Below are 23,955 nucleotides of genomic sequence, written 5' to 3'. Positions count from 1 at the left end.
GGTCCTGGGATTGAGTCCCGCATAGGCTCTCTGCTCAGCAGGGAGCCTGCTTCCTCCTCTCTCTCTGCCTGCCTTTCTGCCTACTTGTGATCTCAGTCAAATAAATAAATCTTTAAAAACACACACACACACACACACACACACACATTTCAAGTGTTCAGTAGTCAGTTGCATGTGAGTCGTGGCTACCATATTTAAGTCACACAAATACTGAACGCTTCCATCATTGCAGAACTGCAGTGGACAGTGCTGCAGGATTTTAATACGGTCCTGTCGAGTCTTTTTTTTTTTTAAAGATTTTATTTATTCATTTGACAGATACCACAAGTAGGCGGAAAGGCAGACAGAGAGAGAGGAAGGGAAGCAGGCTCCCTGCCACGCAGAGAGCCCGACGCCGGGCTCGATCCCAGGACCCTGGGATCATGACCTGAGCCGAAGGCAGAGGCTTTAACCCACTGAGCCACCCAGGCGCCCCGGTCCTGTCAGGTCTTCTATACTAGCTTTGGTTCTTGATTCCCCAGTTTGTAGTTGGAAGTGGGAGTATCCAGTTATCTCTGTTACTGTTTTCTCTCCTGTTTGTTTAGCTCTTACTACCTGCTGCTCCTCAGTGTCCTCATTCAGTTAAACATGGAAGTGATTGGCATAGTTTGGATGCACATGGTAAATACTCAGATGGTAGCTGTTAACATTTCTGTCATTGTTCTCATCTCTTTGGTTCTCTTGTAGTATAAAGGAACAAAGACAAGTTCATTGCTCACATCCTGTTTTAATTCTCCGTATCATTAGTTCTGACCATAGTTCCTTTTAGGTAGGTTTTAGTTAGGTAGGTTTTAGTTCTGCTACCATGGGTAGTTACGATTTTTTCTTTTATTCTTTTCAAATTTTATATTTCCTTTTTTATGTCATCTTATTGCCCTTTCATCTTCCCTGTTTCCATGTAAGTTGTGTTATCTTTTAGTCTTCTGGAGATGTGAGAAGTTTCATTAATTGTCAAAAAAAAAGTTTCATTAATTAATTACCAAACTTGTTTAATAGTTTTCTGGATTTCTAAATTTCTCAGACTTGCTTCCTTTTCCCTTATTCTGCAGTATTCTCCCAGTCCCCATGCTGAGGGTTTTTTTCTCTTTCATTATTCTTAAAAAAATAAGTTGATCTATCCAGACTTTGTGATTTCACTACAGAAAGTTAATAGCTGGGTGTGTTTGTTTCCTGTCACGATTCTGGAGGGTAGAAGTTTGAAATCAAGGTGACAGTCCTTGCTGCCTCTGAAGGCTTGCAAAAGAAGAATCCTTTCTTGCCGCTTCCTACTTTCTTTGCTCATGGTTGCTAGCAAACCGTAGCATTCCTTGGCTTGTAGCAGCATATCTTCTGTCTCTGCCTCTCTTTTTACACGATCATCTTCCCTGTGTGTCTGTGTCTTTGTGTTTTCACATGGTCTTATTATGGATGCCATTTATTGAGTTTAAGGCCACCCCAATTCAGTATATCACTTTGTGTTAAACTAATCACGTGAGCAAAATTCTGTTTACCAATAAGGTCACATTCTGTAGTTCTGGTTGAGCATGAATATTGCGGTGGGGTCCGGGGATGGTGGGGGGGCTCTATTCTACTCAGTAAACTGACCATTTGTCCTAGTCTGCTACTCATATGATGGTTGACTCTTTTTCTTAATTCTAAATCTGGAAAAGTATTACTCCTAATTCCTGGGTTTCAGCAACTTTCCTACTTAATATACCTTTGCTCTACTTGGAGAAATAGTTGGACTTCATTTTATTCCAACTGCCAGTTTTCTGAAGCTCTTCTGCGCCACTGAGTTTACTGTGTGAAGAACTTGAATTCCCTGTTTATGGAAAAACTTACAGGTTTACCTGCCTCCTTCCCTAATTTTTTTTTTTAATTCTGTAAAGTACAAAGAATGATAATAACAAACATTACGTACATACCATCTTAAATGTTAGTATTTTAACCTTTTTTTAATATTTAAAAGAAAATTACAGATGAAGAAAGTTTGTTTTATTTTGTTATCTCCTCTGCCTGCTTCTTTCTGCAGAGGTAACCACTATCATGAATTTAGCATCATGGACCCAGTTCAGGTTCTATTAGATTTTTACTGGACATACATGTATCCATGAGGAACCTGCAGTATGTATTGTTTAGTTTAACGTTCATACGAAAATTATGTAAATGCTGTCACGGTGTACGTATTCAGCAAGTTGGTTGGTGTGTGTGTTTTTTTAACTCATTGTTGCCATTTCAAGATTTCCATGTTGATAGACATAATTTTAGTTCATCTTTTGTAAATAGTCCGCATTTCCTTAAAAAAATACAGTGTTGTGGGTGTGAGTATATCTATATCCCGTTTGTTGACTTCAGTGTTCTAAATTTAACTTCTGTTTTGCGCTTAATAATTGTGTTCATATATTCTGTGTCCTTTGGCCTCCTTTCTGTTTCTCTCTGAAACATATTTGGTCTGTAACACTGCGTATGGTTAAAGTATACAGCGTGTTGATTTGATCATTGATAGTGCGGCATGCCTGCCAGTTGTAGCCTTAGCTAATCCCTCTATCATGTCACAGATCTATCATTTCTTTCTTGTGGGAGAAATAATTAAGATCTAGTCTCTTCGCATATTTATAATATAATACTTTTGTCTCTGTAGTCACTATACCATGTATTAGGTCCCCAGGACTTATTTATCTACTAACTACAGGTTTATACTTTTAAACAACCTCTCTTATTTCCTATCTCCATTTCTGTTTGGGGTTTTTTTTTTAAACGCATATGTATTCATACAGTTCCAGGATGACTGGTTACATACAGACAAATTCATGGTTATTTCTTCTTTTCCATCTTAACCTTTCATCATTTTGTTGTTCCCCTTTTGGTCTCTAGTAATGATTTTACTTTAAATGGATGTCTTGATAAATACTTGCTAGGTATATCTTTTTTCATGTCTTTGTTTTCACTTTTTCTGTGACCGTTTGTTTTAGCAGAGATGCATTTACATTTACTCTGATTACTATTAGATTTGGAATCATTGCTTCCATAATTTTTTTTTAAGTCTTATCATCTCTTGGCCTGTTTTTGTTTTGTTGTTCTTTCCTATTCTGCTTTTGGGTTTCATTTCTTACTATTTTGGGAATAATAGGACTTTGGAATGCTTCTTTTTAAAACATATTTTTTTTTCATTATCTATAATTTATCTTTAATATTTTGGTTACCTTGTTTTTATTTTTTTATTTTTTAAATTTGTTTAAGTTCCACACCCAACATGGGACTTGAAGTCATGACCCTGAGATTAAGAGTTAGATGCTCTACTAGCTTAGGCAGCCAGACACCCCAGTTACTTGTTGTTTAAATACTTCCCAAATTAGTCTGTAAAGTCATACTTCCTTATATTGACCAACACATTTACCATTCTTTTTTTTTTTTTTAAGATTTTAATTTATTCATTTGACAGATCACAAGTAGGCAGAGAAGCAGGCAGAGAGAGAGGGGGAAGCAGGCTCCTCACCGTGCAGAGAGCCTGATGCGGGGCTTGATCCCAGGACCCTGAGATCACACAACCTGAGCCGAAGGCAGAGGCTTTAACCCACTGAGCCACCCAGGCGCCCCACACATTTACCATTTTTGCTCATAGTTACTTTTTGAGTCCCACTGTCCTCCTTGCTAAACACTTCTTTGGTTGCCTTCCAACAATGGTTTAATAATTTACAACTCCGTATTTATGTAGTATGTTTTGTGTGAATATATAGTTATAAATTGCCTTTATTCTTGAATGATGGGGTGATGGCATGTAAAATTTTATATTCAGCAGTGTGAAGATACTGCATTGCATTCCAGTATTTATTGTTGATGAAGATTCTGATGTCATTTTGTCTTTCTTCTCTAGGGTAATTTTAAATTTCCCAACCCCCCTGCCTTCGATATTATTTTTATGTTTTGCAAGAACAAGGGACATATTTAGATGTATGAATTAATTTTTAGCCATTTAGGGTTTGGTTTTCATCCTCATTCTGAGAGGTCTGTCTGGAGTTTTGAAAATTTGGAAATTATTTCTTTAAACTTTTACTCTTTTCTCCTCTTTAATATGGAATGTTTGTTTATATGTAGATTGTTGTAGTTCTTGTTACTCTCCTTCCAGATCTCTCTCTTTTATACTTCCCATTTCCATCTCTCTGTCTTGCTCTGTTTTATTCTCAGACTTCTGTGCCTATTCTTCTGTTCCTCAGGTTTCTCTCCAGCTGTGTTTAGTTTACTGTTAAACCTGTTGGGACACCTGGGTAGCTCAGTTGATTAAGCTTTCCCTCAGCTCAGGTCCTGAGATGGAGTCCTCCATTGGGCTCCTTGCTCATTGGGGAGCCTGCTTCTCCCTCTGCCTGCTCTGCCTGCCACTTCCCCTGCTTAAGCTCGCGCGCGCGCTCTCTCTCTCTCTCTCTCTCTGACAAATAAATTAAAATAAAATAAAATAAAATAAAATAACACCTCTATTTCTTTAAAAACCAAACCAAAACAGAAAAAACCTGTCAGTTGTTTGGGGGTTTTTTGTCTTTGGTTTTTTAAAGATTTTATTTTTTTGAGAGAGCTAGCGTGAGCAGGGAGGAGGGTTGTAAAGGGAGAAGCAGATTTCCTGCTGAGCTGGGAGCCCAATGTGGGGCTCTGTCCCAGGACCCTGGGATCATGGCCTTGGTCAGAGTCGTCAGACACTTAACTAACTGAGCCGGCTACCCAGATGCCCCACCGTGTTTTTCATTCTGAATTTATTTGTGGTTACTTTTAGAAACATCTTTTTTTTTTTTTTTTCCATCCTTTCCTATTCTTTTATGATGTTCATTCCTTTCTTTATCTGTTTGAACAACTATAATATATTTCATTACGATTTTTTTAAGAGAACCATGTAGGTTTGTATATGTTGGCCAGGAGTAGAGAACATGAGGTTTCTGCATCTTCGGCCAGTATACTTACTTTAAAATTGCTTTCAGATTACTCCATTCCCAGAAGTGCCTGGCTGTCTCAGTGGGTAGAGCACGGGACTCTTGATCTTGGGGTCCTGAGTCTGAGCTCCGCGTTGGGCTTAGGAATCATTTTTAAAAAATTATTTCATTTCTAGTTTATTGAGGATGAGTTCCCCGCATTTTTCCATTTGCTGACTGCTGCATATCAGTCTGTTCTTTCCTGCTTTGTAATCTTTTACAGTGAGCTCACCTGGGGTGGGGTGAGGAAGGCATGTGTTCTGTGGGAGTCTTACGTGATCCCTAGACTATGGAAATGCCCTGAAAGCACAGTTTTCCATTGATCATCTTTTCCCTTTTTTAAAAACATTCTTTTTTCTTTTTCTTTTTTTTTTTTTTTAAGATTTTATTTATTTGATGGAGAGTGTGAGCACCAGGGGAGTGGCACGCAGAAAGAGAAGCAGGCTCCTCGCAGAGCAGGGAGCCAAATGTAGGGCTTGATCCTGAGGGTCATGACCTGAGCTGGAGACAGATGTTAATGACTCAGCTACCCAGGTGCCCCTAAACTAATTCATTTAGAAATATCATCTTTGCTACATATTAAGGTGTCATGTATACTTTGGTCTAGTTCTCTTTCTTTTTCTTTCTTTTTTTTTTTTTTTTTTTTTTTTTAAGATTTTATTTATTTGTCAGAGAGAGGGAGAGCGAGCAAGCACAGGCAGGCAGAATGGCAGGCAGAGACAGAGGGAAAAACAGGCTCCCTGTCAAGCAAGGAGTCCGATGTGGGACTCGATCCCAGGATGCTGGGATCACAACCTGAGCCAAACGCAGCTGCTTAACCAACTGAGCCACCCAGGCGTCCCTGGTCTAGTTCTCTTTCTGTTTAATTGTTCTGTAGCGGACTATTTTAAATACTGTAATCTTAAAATACTTTGATATGTAGTAGGGAAAGTTACTCCCTCTCTATTTTTGCTTATCAGAGATTTTATGGGGACTTCTCCCTTTAAAACTATATTCTTTCAGTTGCAGTTTTACGATTATTTAAATCTTATTTGCCTCTTCCTTCCCCAGTGAAACCTTAATAAGATTGTAGATTAATTTGTAGATTATTAATAGTTTTTAAAAGGTTTGTGTTTACAAGTTTTATTTAAACTTTTGTTTTTTGTTATTACAGTCAAGATTTCTTTTTCACTTAAATGTTTCTAAATAACAGTTAAATTTTTTTAAGAAGGTGACATTTCAGGAAAAGACCTGAAGTGAGAGTAACTGTGGGAAGGCCCATGGTCTGGAATTTTGCCTGCCATATTGAGGAAAGAGCAGTGGTAAAGTGAGCAAGGAGCGAAGCAGGGAGTAAAAGGAAATGAGGTCAGAGAAGGCATAGAGGTGACAGATGCTGTAAAGCTTTGTGCGCACCATTTGCAAGAACTTTAGCTCTTGTTCCTTATGAAAGGAGGAGCCACTGAGGACTGGTAAGCCAAGGTCACACATACTACGTATTTATTAGATTAGTTGGAAGGAGGAGCAAGCAGGAAGACAAGTTAGGAGTCATTTAAAAAATTCATATATGAGAGGGGTGCCGGCGTGGCTCAGTCAGTTAAGCCCCTGACTCCTGACTTTAGCTCGGGTCTTGAGATCAAGCCGCACATCAGACTCTGCTGGGTGTGGAGCCTCCTTAAGACTCTCCCTCTCCCCCATCCCCCGCCACCACTCTCGCTCTCTTTAAAAAAATACGAGAAAAGATACAGACTCAGATCAGAGTGACTGCCGTTAGAGTGTTTATAAAGTGGTCAGATTCTGGATACATTAAGAAGGTAGAGACCACAGAATTTCATGATTGGATATGGGGTATGGTAAGAGAGGGGAGTTTAGTATGAATTCAGAGATTTAAAACTGAGCAGCTAGAAAATGGGAAGAGCTCAGTTTTGAACCGAGGTGCCTTACGTTAAGACATCTAAGTGAAGTTGAGTGAGCAGTTAATCTACAAATGAAATCTCCACTTGCTCAGGTTTGGTTGTTTATATTTGTTGTGATTTTTAAAATTTCTTAATATAAAATATATATTGTGATTAAAAAAAATAATAGGTTCTGGGGCGCCTGGGTGGCTTAGTCAGTTAAGCATCTGCCTTCAGCTCAGGCATGATCCTGGGGTCCTGGGATAAAGCCCTGTGTCAGGCTCCCTGCTCAGCGGAGAGTCTGTTTCTCTGTCTGACCCTTCCCCAACTTGTTCTCTCGCTTTCAAGTAAAGAAAGAAAGAAAATTTTTAAAGAGAATCTTATTTTTCTGAAAGGACAGTAGAATTCTCATTTGTTTATGTTAGTATCAACCATCTTTTTTTTTTTTTTTTAAAGATTGCGCCCCAGTATCAACCATCTTAATTGAATAAAAAATGATCTGTTGGGGCGCCTGAGTGGCTCAGCTGCTGCCTTTGGCTCAGGTCATGATCTCAGGGTCCTGGGATCGAGCCCTGCATCGGGCTCTCTGCTCAGCGGGGAGCCTGCTTCCCCCCTCTCTCTGCCTGCCTCTCTGCCTGCTTGTGATCTCTCTGTCAAATAAATAAAATCTTAAAAAAAAAAAAAAAAGATGTGTTCTTAAATGCTTTTATTTATTTATTTATTTATTTATTTATTTTAAAATATTTTATTTGTCAGAGAGCACAAACAGAGGAAGTGTCGGGCAAAGGGAAAAGCAGGCTTCCCGCTGAGCAAAGAGCCTGATGTGGGATTTGATTTCAGGACTCTGGGCTCATGACTTGAGCTGGAGGTAGATACTTAACTGGCTGAGCCATCTAGGTGTCCCTCCTTAATGTTTTTAAAGCTTTGACCATTGAAATAGACTGCATGGGCCTCTCCCTTTTTTTAGGCATATATATGCTATTCCCTTATTAGATGGAATACAAAAATATGTTAACATTTAAACGTCACAGAAATGCATAATTTGTACACACACATACTACATATGTATACACAGTTTCCAGTTTTTAACTTAACTAGTGCTTTTTTGAGTTCTTTATCTTAGTCTCTTCCTTTAGTTTTTATTTTGTCATTTTTACCATATTCTTTTCCCTCTACACCCAGTCTGTTGGCTGTTGACTTAAGGGTATGCTAGAGCCACAAAATGGAATGTTCATTTTTCAGCTAATTGATGCCATGGGTTAGTTTATGAGGAAAACCTATTTCCATTTTAAGATTTATTATTTTGATAGCTTTTTCTAATTTATTTTTAATGTTTTAAGTTTCGGTGCAATTTCTAGATCTACCTAATTACCTAAATCCTCCCGTTCATCTACTGTATGGTCTGTGGTTTTCATCTCCTGCCGGCATATTCTCTTTCAGTTCTATCTGAAAATGTTCTCTCTTTCAGAAAGCTAGTGCTGATTAAATAGAGAGCAAGGGATATTTTTTCCCAAAACAGTACTGGCTAATGTCTACACAGTAGTGTCATGTTTAGTTGGTATAATTCCCTTTCAGTGCCATCTACAATTGCAGCTTATTAGAATTCTAGTGCGAGTTGCCCAGTCTGACCTTCACAGGACCTGCTTTGCATGCCACCCATCTGTGTGGTTGCATGAAGGAGGCAGTGGGGAATGTCGATAAAGACCATGTTGTTCTCATATTTATCTTTCTCCTGTACATGTCTGTAAAGGCAAATGGTTTTCAAGAGAGGCTTGTGCTGACACTGAGTGCAGCTCTTCCAGTCATCGTAGGCTTTTTGCTAGCAGTTTCCAGGCTACCCTTTTGTTTTTGTTACGATACTACCCTTGCTCAGAGCATCCCTTCTCATGGTGCTGTTCCACAGGGAAGTCCTTTTCTTCTAGAACTGTATGCTGTATGCTGCCCAGATGACTTTATGGGTCGTGATTTGGCACATGGCAGATTTGTCCGTCCTAACACTAGAGCCTAAGAATCCTGCATTCAGCATGACCTGAAGTTTTCTCCTCAAAGCATTAAAATTGTTCACAAAACAAAACAAAAACCTTTTTTTAAGCCCCCCCCCCCAATATTAAGAAGTCTTTTAAAGAGTTAGATTACATAGCAGGTGAGGTTCATTCTTAACCTGCCTGCATGTATATTAAGAAAGTTTAATGGGAATAATTTCTATCCCCTTGAATTTAATCTAACATAAAGACTCACCATACCAAATTTCTTTTCTTTTTTTTTTTAAGTTTTTATTTATTTATTAGAGCATGAGCAGGGGAGAGGGTCAGAAGCAGGGAGAGAGGCAGACTCCCCACGGAGCAGGGATCCTGATACGGGACTCTGTCCTAGGACCCTGAGACCACAACCTGAGCCTAAGGCAGACACACTTAACCCCCTGAGCCACCCAGACGCCTCCAAATTTATTTTCATTGCTTAGGCATGAACTTTATAACTATGGATCTTGGACTCATCAAAATGTAGCTAATGAGTTCTGTGTAGTCCAGGGAAACGTGCCACCTTGTTTGAGACCATCTGAAAGTCTTTAGAAGGAGTTGTGAAAAGAACAGGAGAGGTGTGATTGGTTATTCAGGCTCTTCAGTGGATGAAATTGCTGGAGAGAGCAAGTCATGTCCATGTGGGAATCAGGCGCCAATTATTCACCTCAGGGACCGTTGAAACGCATCAAGATGGTGGAAACATTCAGGTTTTATAAGGTTCCCAACACAGTTTCAGTAGCTTTAAACTCACAAGTTTGGTACCTACATAAGTGCTTAGGTCTCTGGCGGCAAGTGAGTTTTGTCATTGAAGAAGAAGCAAGTTTACTTAATTGCTTTGAAGGTTATTATGTGGGAGGAAAGGGACTCTGTTTTCTTAAGGTTTTTTTTGTTTTTGTTTTTTAATTTATTTGAGGGAGAGAGACAGAGAATGAGTTGGAGAAAGGGGCAGAGGGAGAGGGAGAAGCAGACTCCCCGCTGAGCAGGGAGCCGGACTCGGGGCTCGATCCCAGGATCCTGAGATCATGATCTGAGCTGAAGGCAGACACTCAACCATGTGAGCCACCCAGGCGCCCCAAAAGGGACTCTCTTTAACAAAGTAATTGAACTTCTGGTTAGTAGTGGTATATAGTGATCTAGAAAGAGTCTTTTGAATCTTTGGGATAATGAGAGAGAGCTGGCTTTTATCAGACACTGAATTGTCAGTTTTGTTTGGCTTTTCACAGGTTCACCGGAACAGCACAACACGCTCTGGCTGTGATGTGAACCCCTCCTGCGCACTGTGCGGCTCGGGCAGTACCGTCACCATGCCTCCAGAAATTCACTATGAAGCCCCTCTGTTGGAACGCCTTTCCCAGTTGGACTCTTGTGTTCACCCAGTCCTAGCATTTCCAGATGGTAAGAAAGGCCACAGAATATAAAGTTTAAATGAGACTTAAAGGCTTCAAAGTGAAAGAAAGTCAGCCAGGATCCTGGTACAATCTGGTGCTATCAGGGTATCAATTTCAGTCGACATCGTCACTTAGAATTTTGCAAATAGGGTGCAACAGATCTGCCAGACCAGAATGTGCCACTAAAAGATTGCAACTTGCCAGGAGAGAGATTTCCCCCCAGCCTTTCAAATGGCTCCTGACCCTGAAATAAAACCCTGCCTAGCTTTGCTAGCCATATGGCCCAAGTTTTCTACTAATATTTCCACTTTTATTAGAAGTCACCTGACAGCAGGAATAATTCGATCAAGCTCTTTCTTAATCAAGGGAGTTCTGATAACAAGTCCTGGAGCAGCTATAGGATTTTGGTAGGGGAAAAAAAAAGAATTCAGTAATTTGAAAAACAGATAAAGGAGAGGGGATTATCGTAATGCAGTGTTTGATCAACTGTCACACAGAAGAGGGCATCCTCTAGGGTAGGTGTCAGTAATTACTATTTTTTATGAAGTTTCATTGGAACACAGCCAGCCCATTGGTACACACATTGTCATTGGCTGCTTTTCTGCTAGAGTGGCAGTAATATTACATAGTTCACCAGACTGAACATGGTTTGGCCTGCAGTGCCCAAATTATTTATCATCTGTCCCCTTTTTTTTTTTTTTTTAAGATTTTATTTATTAATTTTGACAGAGAGAAATCACAAGTAGACGGAGAGGCAGCCAGAGAGAGAGAGAGAGAAGCAGGCTCCCTGCTGAGCAGAGATCCTGATGCCGGACTCGATCCCAGGACCCTGAGATCATGACCTGAGCCGAAGGCAGCAACTTAACCCACTGAGCCACCCAGGCGCCCCTCATCTGTCCCTTTTAAGAAAAAGTTTATAAACTTTTGGACCATACGGATAGCAAGCTAGGCAGGGTTTTTATTTCAGGTCGGGAGTGGTGGAGCAGTAAATAAACTTCAGAACATAATGAGTGGGAAACCCTAACACATCTTCTCTGTACTTCAGATTCCAAGGTTCATTGGCTTTTACCTTCTCTGACCATTTGGATTATAGCTCATATAACTTGAGATTTTTATTTGTATAGCATTTTATGGTTTACAAAGGACCTTCTACTTGTTTTATTTGCTTCTCTCAGGAATCTTGGAAGGTGTTAACTTCAGTTTGTGGTAGAAAAGGCTTAGAAAAGTTGTGCTTTATTTTAGGCTGAATGGTAATGAGTTTTTAATCGTTCTAGAATTCAAACCCATGTCATCTGATGCGTGTCCTTCATTTCACTATATAATATGCTTCTACCCAGCCAGTTTATTCAGGGAAATCAGTTTTCTACCCATTTCTAGACTCGGACTGTAAGTGGAGCTGCCTGGAAAACTTAGGAACATTTCTTGGGTTGCTCTCTCAGGATCACATTTGCATTTCTCAGGATCTCGTATTTGAATAAAGAAGCCTGAAGCCTGTAGTTACATTCTGATTCTGATAAGGCCTCTTCCATACTCACTGAATATCAGCTTATAAACATGGCGATCATTTCTTTGTCAACTTCATTACCATATACAGTTGGGAACTGTCTTCCCCACCCCCCAGTCACATATGCTCAGACTCTCTGTCTCACAGACTGGTGCCTTTACACTTCCTTACTCCATCCAGTTTCAAACTATTGTAGGTAGCATTGAGGGAGAAAGGAAGGAAAGATGTGGAGACTCTCCTCTCTGGTCTTTAGCATCTTCACTTTCCTGCCTGCCTTTAAATACTTTTCCTTTCTCATTGTCTCCCAGTCTCACACAGCTCCTAACCATGATACTGGGGTTTGGCCAGGAGAGTTGGTCATTAAATTTCCTTACGAGACTGTGAAGGAGAATATATATATTTTATTATTTTAAGTAGGATGTAGGAACATATTTGCCTTAGACTTTCTGTGGTTTGACTTGGGTGAGACCGTTACCACAGTTAATACTGTTCCTTTTGGATAATTTTGTTTTGATCCAAACAAATTACCACATTCAGAATGTTTGTAAGTTGTAAGGTTTTCACAAAGATGTCCAGCTCCAAAGGGCACCATTCTTCTGTGTGAATAGTACTTCCTGAGTATCAAGATTCCCCATGGATCACTGTGTAGAATAGTAAGTAACAGTGAAGACTAGCGGCCAGTGTAACACCTGACCTTTGGGTCACTCTTTTACAGCCAGTTCCCTTGGAGATACTTGGAGATGGCAAGATTTCCAGGTAGTTTTACTAATGGTTCCTAACCTTGTTTGTAGGTGGGATGGGAACCAACTGAAGCTCTCAGTCCTAGAATTCCTTCTCCCAGGTTGACCCCACCTCAGCCATTTAGATTAAGTGTGGCTAGAGATGGTAGAATTGGAGGAGCTGGGTGCCGGGCTGCAAGGTGAAGGCATTAGAGTGTGGTAACTCTTCAGTACTCCTAGGAGGGGGAGCTTGTTTCCTTAACAAGCCAGTTAATCCTTAACATGGAAATGTAGAGGATGTCTAAAACCTTGGTACAATGTTAACTTGAGTTTGAGCTTCATAAGAGCACCACCTGCTGGCCTTGAGGATCTATGCTATTTTGAGAGCGCTTACCCAAGACTGGTGTATGTGAGGCTACCGCAGTTTAACCAGCAGGAGGAGGAAGTGAGTATTATGAAACAAACCTAGAAAATTCGCTTGAGAAAATGGTGGAAAGTAATGAGCAAAACAGTCAAGTGAATCGTGAAATGTCAGACCCCTCCAGTGAGCATGAAGTCAGTCTTTTCATTTTGTCTGAGGAAATAGTAACTTGAAAATGATGTTAGTTTCCTTCTGTTTCCTATTTTCTGTTTTAACACTTCTGTTTTCCTGTTACTGACCTGATCAGGCATCTGCACCCTCTTCTCTGATAATGGCACTTGAACGGCATGGCCTGTGTGGGGATGGAATGTGTGAAGTCTTCTGGCTGAATGGGTCCCTATTGTGTCCTCTTCTATTTCATACCCTTTCATTGCTTACCTTCAGGTCCTGCATATCTAATCCATTTCAGAGCTTTAGCGCTACATGGATCTCAGGTGTTATGACTTTATTTAGAGCATGAACTCAGACCAGCAATTCCTAAGAGATCATTTTTGTTCATTGGCTGGGGGATTTAACGGACTTCCTGTTCATTCTTAGAGTAGTTAAACACACAGCAAGTTTCTAGCAAAGTAAAGCAGCCTGAGTGCTTTGAGCAGTTTGTTATTATCCCTAACTGCCTGTTTGGTGGGTTTATTGGGGAAATTGCTCTTGATTCTGCTTAATACCTCAACTCTAGGGCACACGGTGGTATTCTTCAATTATAGCAGCTTCTCCTTCAGAGCATTAGATGAGGGTGGGGGATTAGGTTTGGTTCTGGAGTCTGATGTAATGTGTTGAGAGTGGAGAGAGTCAGGGACGCCTGGGTGGCCCAGTTGGATAGACGACTGCCTTCATCTCGGGTCATGATCCCAGGATTGTATTAGGCTCCCTGCTCTGCCAGGACGGGGAGGTGGTGGCAGTGTGGGGGGCCTGCTTCTCCCTCTCCTGCTTCCACTGCCAGCGCTCTCCTCTCTCATTCTGTCAAATAAAACCTTTTAAAAAAAAGAAGGGGAGAGATTCCGTCAGTCTAGGCTAGCAGTAACAAATACTGTCCTCTCTTGTGCTTACTCTGATTGGTGGTGGCTTTGTATCATCTGTAATTTTTAAAGATAAATCTAAGGTCTCGGGGTACTGTAGGGGAAACAGTGCTTTTGATTTTTTTGTTTTTGTCTGCAACAGAGGAAGGGAGAGCTCTAGAGCATGTGTGCTGGGATGTTACCTTCCCAGATCTAGGCCTGCCACCTCATTTTACCGATAAAGCTAAAAAGCCCAGCTAAGTGGTTTGTTCTTGTTTTTGCCTTCTACTCAGTGATGGAACTAGGACCTGAATCCAGGCCTTCTCGTGTCTAGTCAGGGTACTGTTTCCATTATAAATCAGGTCTCTTAAATTCTTCCCTACCTCCTTTTTTCCTGGCTTAATTTTCAGGTTTGGTAGAGCAGTGACTGGATAAAGTAAAAGGAAAACGTGAAATCACTATGCTTCTGTTGTCCCATTATATAGACTTGGTCAATTCTTCTTGACAAGGGGTGTCCTGGGATACGGAGGAAGTGTTTTCCCCTTTGTGGGGCCTCTAGACATTCCAGCTTAGCCCAGTTTTCAGAGTGCCTCCAGACAATGCTTTATTTCCTACACATCCTTTTCCCTAACCATTTTGAATTACAGCAAAAAATACCGTTAATAACCTCAAGTCAATCTTGATTGTTTATTAATGGGAAATCCTTTTTTAAAAAAAACATTAGCCCTTCTTTAGGAGGGTGGGGGGAATCAAACCATTTTATTGAGGGACTTGGAGAGGAGTGGAAGGGCTGGAAACATAACGAGATCCAACAGCCTCGGTCTGGTTGGTATCTCCCCAACTTTGAGGTTGCTGAAAGCTGATGTTTATCTTTTAAGGTTGGGATAGGTGAATTTGTTTTTAAGTGTGGAAAAGAAGGAATGAGTATGCAAAAAAAAAATTCAGAAGACAGCACTGTCCTTACATACTGTATCTTAGTACTTAGACATATAGCAAATATTTATTACCTTTAAAACTTCAGTAGGTCTCCTAATTTGTTGGACTGCCATAATAAATGGCATAACAGTGGTCTTTTCACAGAACTGGAAAATAATGTCTGGCGCTGAGACCTGGCTGCTTTCCGACTGAGGAAAGGCATCCCTGAGAACAGAATTATTTTATTCACTCAGGGTTATACGTTCATTCCAGTCTTGAGAAGCCCAGTGTTCAAATTTGTTCTTAAAGTGTCATGGGGTCCATGGTATATACTATAGAAAAGAGTGTTTAAATGTTTTCACACTATAGAACTGCCTTGAAAAATACCCTATACACTCCACTTCTTGCCAGTAATTTGAGAAATCTTAACATTCCACCTCTCCATTCTCTGAACCAAATAATCTCATGGTGTGGTGGCTGAGAGTGTGGGCTCGAGGGTTCTACATACCTGAGTTTGAGTGTTGGTTGACTTACTAAACTGTGTATCCTTAAACAGTTAATTCACCTCTTTGAACCTGTTTGGTCTTTTAAAAAAGACCATAATGATGCTTATATCAAAATGAAATACAGATTTTAAATTAATTCTCAAGTGTAAGACCTGTAAAAAGAAAACTGCCAAACAATGCTGAGAGAAAATTAAAGAAAACCTAAGTAAATAGATGTACCACGTTCATGGATTGAAAGACTTGGTGTTGATGGCAGAAAAGAAAGCAGTTCTCCTTAGATTGACCTTAGAGTCCGGTAATACACAACGAGCTGTTTTGTATTTGAGTTTTTTCCAGAAGCCTGAAGAAGAAACAAACCACCTAGAATTAAGGAAGAATCCGCTTCCATTTTATCTACAGCACTGAATGTTAGAATAAAGTAGAGTAGTAGTGACAGTTTTTAAGGTCTGAGAGAAAAATGGTTTCAGTCTAGAAAAATTTTTTTCTAAAGAAATATTAGAAATTACTTAATGGCACGTTCTTAAGAAAATAAAAAACAGAACTAAGAAAGTGAAAAGGTACAATAATGGTAAACCAAAGTGGTAAAAATTATAGTTTAAAAGATTAATTTTTGATGTTGAGTATTAACTAATCGGCAAAAAAGAACCGATTAGAGGCCCGTGGGGGCCTCAGGGGCCTGGGTGATAGGGAGGTGAGGAGCTAGGAAGGAGGGGGCCTAGTTCTCAGTAGATGGTTAAGTATTTGTTGAATGAATATATCCTGATTAACTGTGTTGATAGTATTAGGTTTAAATGTTTTAGACTCTTGGGGCGCCTGGGTGGCTCAGTGGGTTAAGCCGCTGCCTTCGGCTCAGGTCATGATCTCAGGGTCCTGGGATCGAGTCCCGCATCGGGCTCTCTGCTCGGCGGGGGGCCTGCTTCCTTCTCTCTCTCTCTCTGCCTGCCTCTCAGTGTACTTGTGGTTTCTCTCTGTCAAATAAATAAATAAAATCTTAAAAAAAAAAAAATGTTTTAGACTCTAGGAGAATTGAAGCAGGGTGTTTATCAATCTTTGGAACCAGTAAAGTTTAACAGACTTGGTAGAATTCCTGAACAAAGAAAACTCCATTGATGTATCAAAAGGTGTTTTTAGATGGGGTGTATGTTTGTTTAATTTGAAAATGAAAGGCAAAAGTGACTTGCTTGTGAATAAAAGAATGACCTTCAGTAAGGTTCAGGTAACCAGCTGCTCCACAGGACAGTGCTTGCCCTGCCAGGCCGTCCTGCCCACTGGGCACAGAAGAAAGGGTGTGATGTGGACCCTCACTGGGTGGGGAGCGCGGGTTCCCGGTAGACGCATCTCCCTTCTTGAGAGAGGAGTCCAGAGGCCAGGTGTCTGGACTAACCTGCAGTGTTTCGTGTTTCTCGCAGATGTTCCCACAAGCCTGCACTTCCAGAGCATGCTGAAATCTCAGTGGCAGAACAAGCCTTTTGACAAAATCAAACCTCCCAAAAAGTTTTCACTTAAGCACAGAGCACCCATGCCGGGCAGCCTGCCAGATCCAACTCGTAAAGACAGGCACAAGTTGGTCAACTCCTTCCTAACAACAGCCAGTAAGTTCCGGAGGACCTGGGATTCGTCCTCTGGTTATTCTCTTTTCCTTTTGTATTCTCAAGTTACTGTTTTGCTGTGGCAGTATCTCGGGGTTGGGAGAAGCAGTTGGCTCATAGAAATTCAGCTCACAGTCTACTTCTGCTTGTCTTGGATGTTCTCACATGGACTTCGAAGGCTATTCCAGACACCAGGCGTCTCGGGGCAAGACCCAGAGTGCGGGATGAACAGCTGGCAGTGACATGGCATTGGCTCCAGCTGTGGGCAGGCTGTCCCCTGTAGCCTGGTTGCAGATCTCTCTGCTCGAGGGCCCTGTGGGCTGCCTAGCCTGTCCTGGCCCTCGTGCTGTCTGCTAGGACTGGCAGTCCCAGAGGACTCTCCTGCTGCCCTGGGTGTCTGTCACTGGCCTAGAGCGAACTCGAGAGCTTGGAACTCAAATAAAAGATGGAGAGAAGATTTCACAGCTCCTTTTCTGTTCCCCTCTTCAGAGCTGTCCCATCACCAAACTCGGCCTGACAGGACCCACAGGCAGCACTTAGACGATGTGGGGGCCGTGCCTATGGTGGAACGAGTGACAGCGCCAAAAGCAGAGCGCTTGCTCAACCCACCGCCACCTGTGCACGACCCAAACCCCAGCAAAATGAGATTGCGAGACCATTCATCTGAGAGAAGTGAAGGTAGGGCCAGGCCCGGCACCTCTGCCTGCATCTGCATCTGCTCAGGGCTTTCTGGGGCAGCCTGGGCTTCTCTCAATCGCCCCCAGCTTTGTCCTTCACTTTCTAGGAAGGCAGAGTAGAGGGACCCCTACTGCTTCTAAATGCAGGTTACTTCTAACTGCTGCAGCGACCTCCGCCCAGCCCCCTACCTCCCGCAACCAGTTTGCTTCACCTTTTTATCCTCTAGGCTTAGAAAGCGTTTTGCTTTTACCGTGCTTTTACCGTTGCTGGCATTTGTGGCTTGTGCTGGAAGGAGAGCTGGTTGAGGTGGTCACGTATCCCTCTTTTCTCTTGACTTCTGCAGTGTTGAAGCATCACACAGACATGAGCAGTTCGAGCTACCTGGCGGCCGCCCAGCATCCCCCGCACAGCCCCCTGGTGCGACAGCTCTCCACCTCCTCAGACACGTCGGCACCCACCAGCTCTAGCCCACAGGTCACGGCCAGCGCGTCTGTAAGTACCTGTGCGGAGCTGGCTGGACAGTCCCTCTGCAGTCCCAGCTCCTCAGAGGGCTCTGGAGGACAGTGCGGGGAGTGGGCTGTGAGGCCTAGGGCATTTGGGGGTGCTCAGCTCACCGCGATGTGTCATTTTTTAGTCCAAGGGATGGTATTTGACCTTGTGTTCTCCGTGGTGGGAAGTTGGATTGCTGAGACACACCCTGAAGGTGGTCTGTGGGGTTAGGTCTCACCCAGCACTCAGCAGTAGCATGGCTTTGATCCCATTGGTTCCAGAAGCTCACCCGCGAGGAGCAATAGTGGACAGGTACTTAGGAACGCTGGAGGCATTCCATTTCCTTAGTTTCACTCTCCTGGTGAGCGGAGGGGAGAAGGAAGGGCCTCGCGCCATCCCTGAAAGCTGTCAGCACAGCCATTCCAGACACACGTTCCCGCTAGTTTCTTTCTCATATTTAATTCCTCAGTGTTTGCCTCCTTGAAACATATACCTAGAGCTTCTTGGTGCCCACTGACTGGTCCTTTCTGTGGTATTTATGATAATAATGGTGATGGTGCTAATAAAATGGTGTTTCTTGTGTCTGTTCTTCATGCTTTTCTGTGTTAGCTCATTCAATCCCAATACTGCCCTTTGAGATGTAGGTGATATGAGGGATTCTTACTCTGTCGGCAGGGAAACTGAGGCTTTGTAAGGTTAAGTAAACTGCAAAGGGATGCAGCTTGTGAGGGTTATGACTGCCACTCAGCCCCAAGCCGTGTGACCACAGAGCCAGCTCTTCGCCATGACATGCACGTGTGAGCTCGGCGTCACTGAGGTCACTCGTGGGGGTGTGCACACACTAGAGCCCCCTTCAGAGCACGCTTCAGGAAACGTATAAGCTCACAAATGGGCTCGCTTTGTTCTCTGTCTTTGCTCTTCAAGATCACTCTTTTCCGAATGACCTCTTTATTCCTCCCTTTTACCTCTGTCACCCACAGATTTTGGTCTAAATAGGTGTGTAGTGTCTATCACAAACTCCGTTTCCCATCAGAGGATATCAGTCAACCAGAGGATTCCAGTCTGAAGTCTTGAGATCTGACGGTCGGAGAGACTTCAGCGCTCTTTCCCTTCCTAGCCCTCCTTGTCTGGAGGATGTTCCCTTAGGCCTGAATTGTTTGAAATTTTTTCTTATTAATTATTGAGTACAGATTTTGTATCTGCACTGACCCTTATGGCTCTCACTGCCTGATGTTTTCTAAAAGTGTGGATTTATTTAATAGTAAGAAGGAGGATAGGCCAGATACCGAAAATGAGGGGGAGAAACGGGGGTGGGGGGTTGTGTGGGGTAGCGCTGCCTGAAAGCTGTTGGGCACCTCAGAAACCTCCTGTGGCTTTAAAAAAAAAAGGAAATCCCTGAGGATTCTGATTTGGTAGAGAAGGCATCCCAGAACCTTTTGCTTGCTTCTATGCTTTGTTCCTTTCCTCCCCTTTCCTTCTTGGCAAAGCACTCTTCATCTTGCTTCTGAGAAACCACTTTCCATTCCCATCACCTGTTTTGCCCCTCTGGCTCTAAACAGGAGAGAGTAGTTGAATTAGACCCAATGAGTGCCTGGTGGGAGGCAGGGCTCAAGCCCTATTGACCAATCTATCTATCTATCTATTTACTTACTTACTTACTTACTTACTTATTTATTTACTTACTTACTTACATACATACATATATACATACATAGTAGAAAACTTGATCTTGAGACAGAACTCCACGGGTATTGTCCTCAGCCCACTCCAGTCTCTTGTCCTTGAAGGTACTAACAGCAGGCCCAGAAGATTCAGGGGAAAACACACCTGTTTCTGCCAGCTCCACATTCAGTCTTAACCAGGCTGCAGGGAGAGCGCTCTCTTGAGCTCCCCTGAGGTACACTTCCGGTCATGGGATGTGTCCTTTTAGCAGAGATGGGCCAGTGGTAGAGGCTTCAGGGTGTGAGGTCACTGAGCCTTAGCTCTTAGACCCAGGCAAGATTTGCAGAATTCTCTTCGACCATTTTGGTAAACCAGTTTTACCTTAAATTTGTGAGGTAGAGGCCATCTGTCCTCATTTGACAGAGAAGGAAATGGAAAAAGACGTTGTGGTGGGCTGACATGAGAGACGACAGCAGCTAAAGGCCTGGCCCAGGAAGCACCGCCTGTTGGCATTCTCAGAATGCCTGAAGGGATGGGTTGAATCAATCCCGTATCACCCTCCAGGAGCAGAGAGTGGGGTGGTTAGTTGTAGGGAATGGTGTCTTCCTCATCATGCTTCATGAGCTGATCGCACTTGGGGCTTGGCTTTGAAATGCAGCCCCTTGGGTGTCTCCAGTTGTGCTGTTGCCATGGTAGCACATGTGTCATCCCACTGTTGCCCTCTGGCCCCTCTCCACTCAGCCACCAGTGTCTGTTTCAGGGTGGGCCCTTCGCTGTCTGGGCCCAAGCAGCTGGTGGACTTTGCCTGCGTCCGAGAAACCAACCAAGGCCTTCAGCTCCCTCCTGTATTCCTTCTTTGGCCTCCGAGCTGCTGTAGATGCTCACCTCGTCCTCTGATACAGGGCCCTTGTTAGTCTTCTTCCCTAAGAATTTGAACTTCTCAACCTGCAGAAGCAAATCTCTCTTCTTCAGGAGTGAGCTGTGTGGCCAGGTCCAGGTCCTCTTCCTCTGTTCCCTCCACTCAGCTCCACTGATAGAGCTAGAAAGCTCTCCACTCTTCCCCAGTAGTCAAAAAGACGGGATATCCCATAGGGCTGAGCTGATGGTGGGTGCAGACTTAGCTGAAGAGTTCAAATCTGCAAGAAGGAGGTGCTTTCATGACGTCCAAGGTTAGATGATCCGTTGAGCTGAGCCTGTGCCCTGAGGTCTTTCCAGGATGAGGAAGCTCCCATTTCTTAACCCTAAGGGTGCACTAGGTTTAGGGAAGCATTGGCTGTGGGGGCCTCTAGGGCCTGGGTGATAGTGTCATCCTTTCTGCTTCCCCTTGCTATCTCTAACGGAGGGGGGTAGTTAAAGTGTATGTGGGGGAGTCAGAAGCACAGCCTGACTTTAGGCCTCAAGGTGAGCACCCCTGCAAAAATTCAGTAGAAGTCTTCTTCCACATGAGCCCACGAAGGAAGAGACTCGGGAGCCACATGGTGGCTCTCCTGAGGATGTCACAGGGGGAGACCTCGTCCTCAGTGCAGGTGGCCGGGTACTGGCCATCCTATTCTGTGTCCCAGGTGTCGGATTTGACGTTTGCAGAATTGTGCCTCCCTTGTAAATACACTTTTTTAAGTGGTACATACGACTTTGGGGCTTAGACTTTTTTTCTTTTTTTTTCCTTCTTTTTTAAGATTTTACTTATTTCTTTGACAGAGACACAGCAAGAGAGGGAAGCCAAGCAGGGGGAGTGGGAGAGGGGGAAGCAGGCTTCCCACGGAGCAGGGAGCCTGATGTGGGGCTCAGTTACAGAACCCTGCACTTCATGCCCCGAGCTGAAGGCAGATGCCCAACAACTGAGCCACCCAGGCACCCCTTTAAACCCACCTTTGTCTTACAGCAGCCAGTGAGGAGGAGAAGGGGAGAGAGCTCGTTCGACATTAACAACATTGTCATCCCAATGTCTGTTGCTGCAACAACTCGTGTAGAGAAACTACAGTACAAGGAAATCCTTACTCCCAGGTAGAGGCCTTTGCTCATCGGCTTCTTGCCCTTTTCTTCCATTACTGCCTCTTTCTCCTCTTGTCCCCAAGGTTTGGGTCTTAGCCTTAGGTTTGTCATGTCTTTAAGAGAAATTCTTCCCTGATAACAGTGAAATTGTTTCTGTATATCATTCTCTCGTTCTCTTAATAAAGACTACCAACCAGACCTCAGGCCACATGCTGGCTGTAGCCGTGTTTGTCTGACAGCCCACTGTGTTTCCCAGTAGTGAGTTCGTTGTCCACAGTAAAGCAGGATTTCACCTGGGAATCACACCCGCTTTTGTTGACAGCTTCAGAAGTGGGCAGCCCCGTGTATGTGCTCTCACAGGCTAGCAGTCTGCCGGGGCTGGCAGTGGTCCCCTGCGGACAGTTCCTTTGCCTGCTGTTTGTCACAGCTCCCAGCCGGCTCCCTGTGTCTGTCCTTTGTGGGGCCCCTCTCTGAGGCCTTGGGAATACCAAGGCAGAGGGCAGCACGCTCTCACACAGACACACTCAACTGCCCAGCTGCCCTGCTCTCTCACACTTGTCCTGTCTTGATTTTGGCAGCTGGCGTGAGGTCGATCTTCGGTCTCTGAAGGGGAGTCCTGACGAGGAAAATGAGGAGGTAACAGCATGGTCGTTCTCTCTTGGAAGGACGCACACCCATGCCTATACACACACGCACGTACACACCCTAGGGGCTTGAAGACCCATGAGTGTCAAGTACAAGCTCACTGTATTCCTGTCCTGACGGGGACAGCCCCCGCAGTAAGGGCTGGGGCTGGTTCTAGAATTGCTCTAGCTTTACTTGGGCTTGGCTTCCTGGAGAGAGGGAACCAGTGAAGCTATTCTCTTGCAGGTCGAAGACCTATCTGACGCAGCCTTCGCCGCCCTTCATGCCAAATGTGAGGAGATGGAGAGGGCTCGGTGGCTGTGGACCACGAGTGTGCCACCCCAGCGGCGGGGCAGCAGGTGACGGGGCAGGCACAGGTCCCCCGGCCTGTGAAGGGAGGGTGGGCAGGGAGTTGGGCGCTGGGTCCACGGGGTTGCCACCGCCCCTGGGTTGCTCTGTGTGTCTGTCCACTGGTGAGGGCTGAGAACGCAGACGTTCCTGGCTGTTTGTTGGACCTAATGAGGGTATGAGGGTCACGTGGCTGGAGCCTTGCTGAGCCGTAGGGTCGCTGTCCAGTTGTGGCAAACTTGCGTGATCTCCCGGCTCTGCCTGGCGGCTGGCTGGGCCGTTCGGGGGCCAGTTGAGGGTTGTGTTGATTGAACCAGAGGCACTTCGGAGGCCTCACCACAGTTTAACCCTCCTTGGGACAGTTGAATTGGGGGGTTGTGGTCCTGCTCAAAAGAACTGGCCAGCCCTGTCTCTGTTTGGCTAACAGAGGCACAGAAACCCTCAGGAGTCTCAGATAGAAAGATTTAGGGCCCTTGTTTCTCCCTTGACAACAGTTTTCAAAGCCTAGATAATTTTCCCTTCCATGTGAATTTGGTGAGCACTGTGCCAGAGATTGGCCCCTGGCATCGTTATGCCCTGGCTTTTCTCTTGGGACAATACGTGCACCATTTCTTAAGATTTGTGTATCGGGGCGTCGCCCGCCCCCGTACAGAGTGGTGGAGGAAACGAGGGATTTATGGTTCCTGGGAATGAACTGTGTGTGTCCATCTACCTCAGCTCCTCTAGTTGGGATACTCTTTTCTTGCCTCCTCCCCAAGCCCCCGAAAATCAACCTACAAGTAATCCCCTGTCGCCCAGGCACTCAGATTTGCACTCCTTGGTGTCCAGGTCTTACAGGTCATCAGATGGCCGGACAACTCCTCAGCTGGGCAGTGCCAACCCCTCCACCCCCCAGCCCGCCTCCCCTGATGTCAGCAGTAGCCACTCTCTGTCGGAGTTCTCCCACGGTCAGTCCCCGAGGAGCCCTATCAGCCCGGAACTGCACTCGGCCCCCCTCACCCCTGTGGCTCGGGATGCGCTGCGACACCTCGCCAGCGAGGACACCCGTTGTTCCACGCCAGAACTGGGGCTGGATGAGCAGGTGAGGAACACTGCCTTTGCGTGGGGGTCGGCCGGGTAGGGGACAGAATGGGGAAGAGACAGCACCCCCTGAAGATGGGTCTGCCTCTCATGCCCCTCCCTCTCTGCATCTTAAAGGGGCTGCACTTAAAAGTGACCTTCTGAAGGGACCATGGGACGGGTGCCCACTCCGAGGGGGTG

The 23,955-nt window shown here is 44.2% G+C and overlaps 2 protein-coding genes across 6 annotated transcripts in view; one reads left to right on the top strand and one right to left on the bottom strand.

The window, feature by feature from the left end:
* KANSL1 (KAT8 regulatory NSL complex subunit 1) overlaps positions 1-23,955 on the top strand; it is a 182,916-nt gene that overhangs the window by 157,035 nt on the left and 1,926 nt on the right. For 4 of the 5 annotated variants that reach the window (XM_032321011.1, XM_032321013.1, XM_032321010.1 and 1 more), the window contains 8 exons: positions 10,089-10,260; positions 16,723-16,905; positions 17,392-17,580; positions 17,924-18,072; positions 21,614-21,735; positions 22,302-22,359; positions 22,594-22,706; positions 23,524-23,776. In XM_032321011.1, coding sequence (XP_032176902.1) covers positions 10,089-10,260; positions 16,723-16,905; positions 17,392-17,580; positions 17,924-18,072; positions 21,614-21,735; positions 22,302-22,359; positions 22,594-22,706; positions 23,524-23,776 — 1,239 coding nt within the window. The remainder of the gene's footprint in view (positions 1-10,088; positions 10,261-16,722; positions 16,906-17,391; positions 17,581-17,923; positions 18,073-21,613; positions 21,736-22,301; positions 22,360-22,593; positions 22,707-23,523; positions 23,777-23,955) is intronic. The other variant, XM_032321015.1, reaches the window with a different exon arrangement.
* The window catches only part of MAPT (microtubule associated protein tau), a 115,943-nt gene continuing 102,327 nt past the window's right edge, over positions 10,340-23,955 (bottom strand). The window contains exons 16-18 of the transcript XR_004280540.1: positions 17,263-17,278; positions 17,043-17,047; positions 10,340-10,350 (exon numbers count right to left, since the gene is read on the bottom strand). The gene's annotated coding sequence lies outside the window, so the exon portion shown is untranslated. The remainder of the gene's footprint in view (positions 10,351-17,042; positions 17,048-17,262; positions 17,279-23,955) is intronic.

Source organism: Mustela erminea, chromosome 18 (assembly GCF_009829155.1).
Source record: "Mustela erminea isolate mMusErm1 chromosome 18, mMusErm1.Pri, whole genome shotgun sequence".
Lineage (NCBI taxonomy): Eukaryota > Metazoa > Chordata > Mammalia > Carnivora > Mustelidae > Mustela > Mustela erminea.
This window is presented reverse-complemented; position numbering and strand designations above follow the sequence as displayed.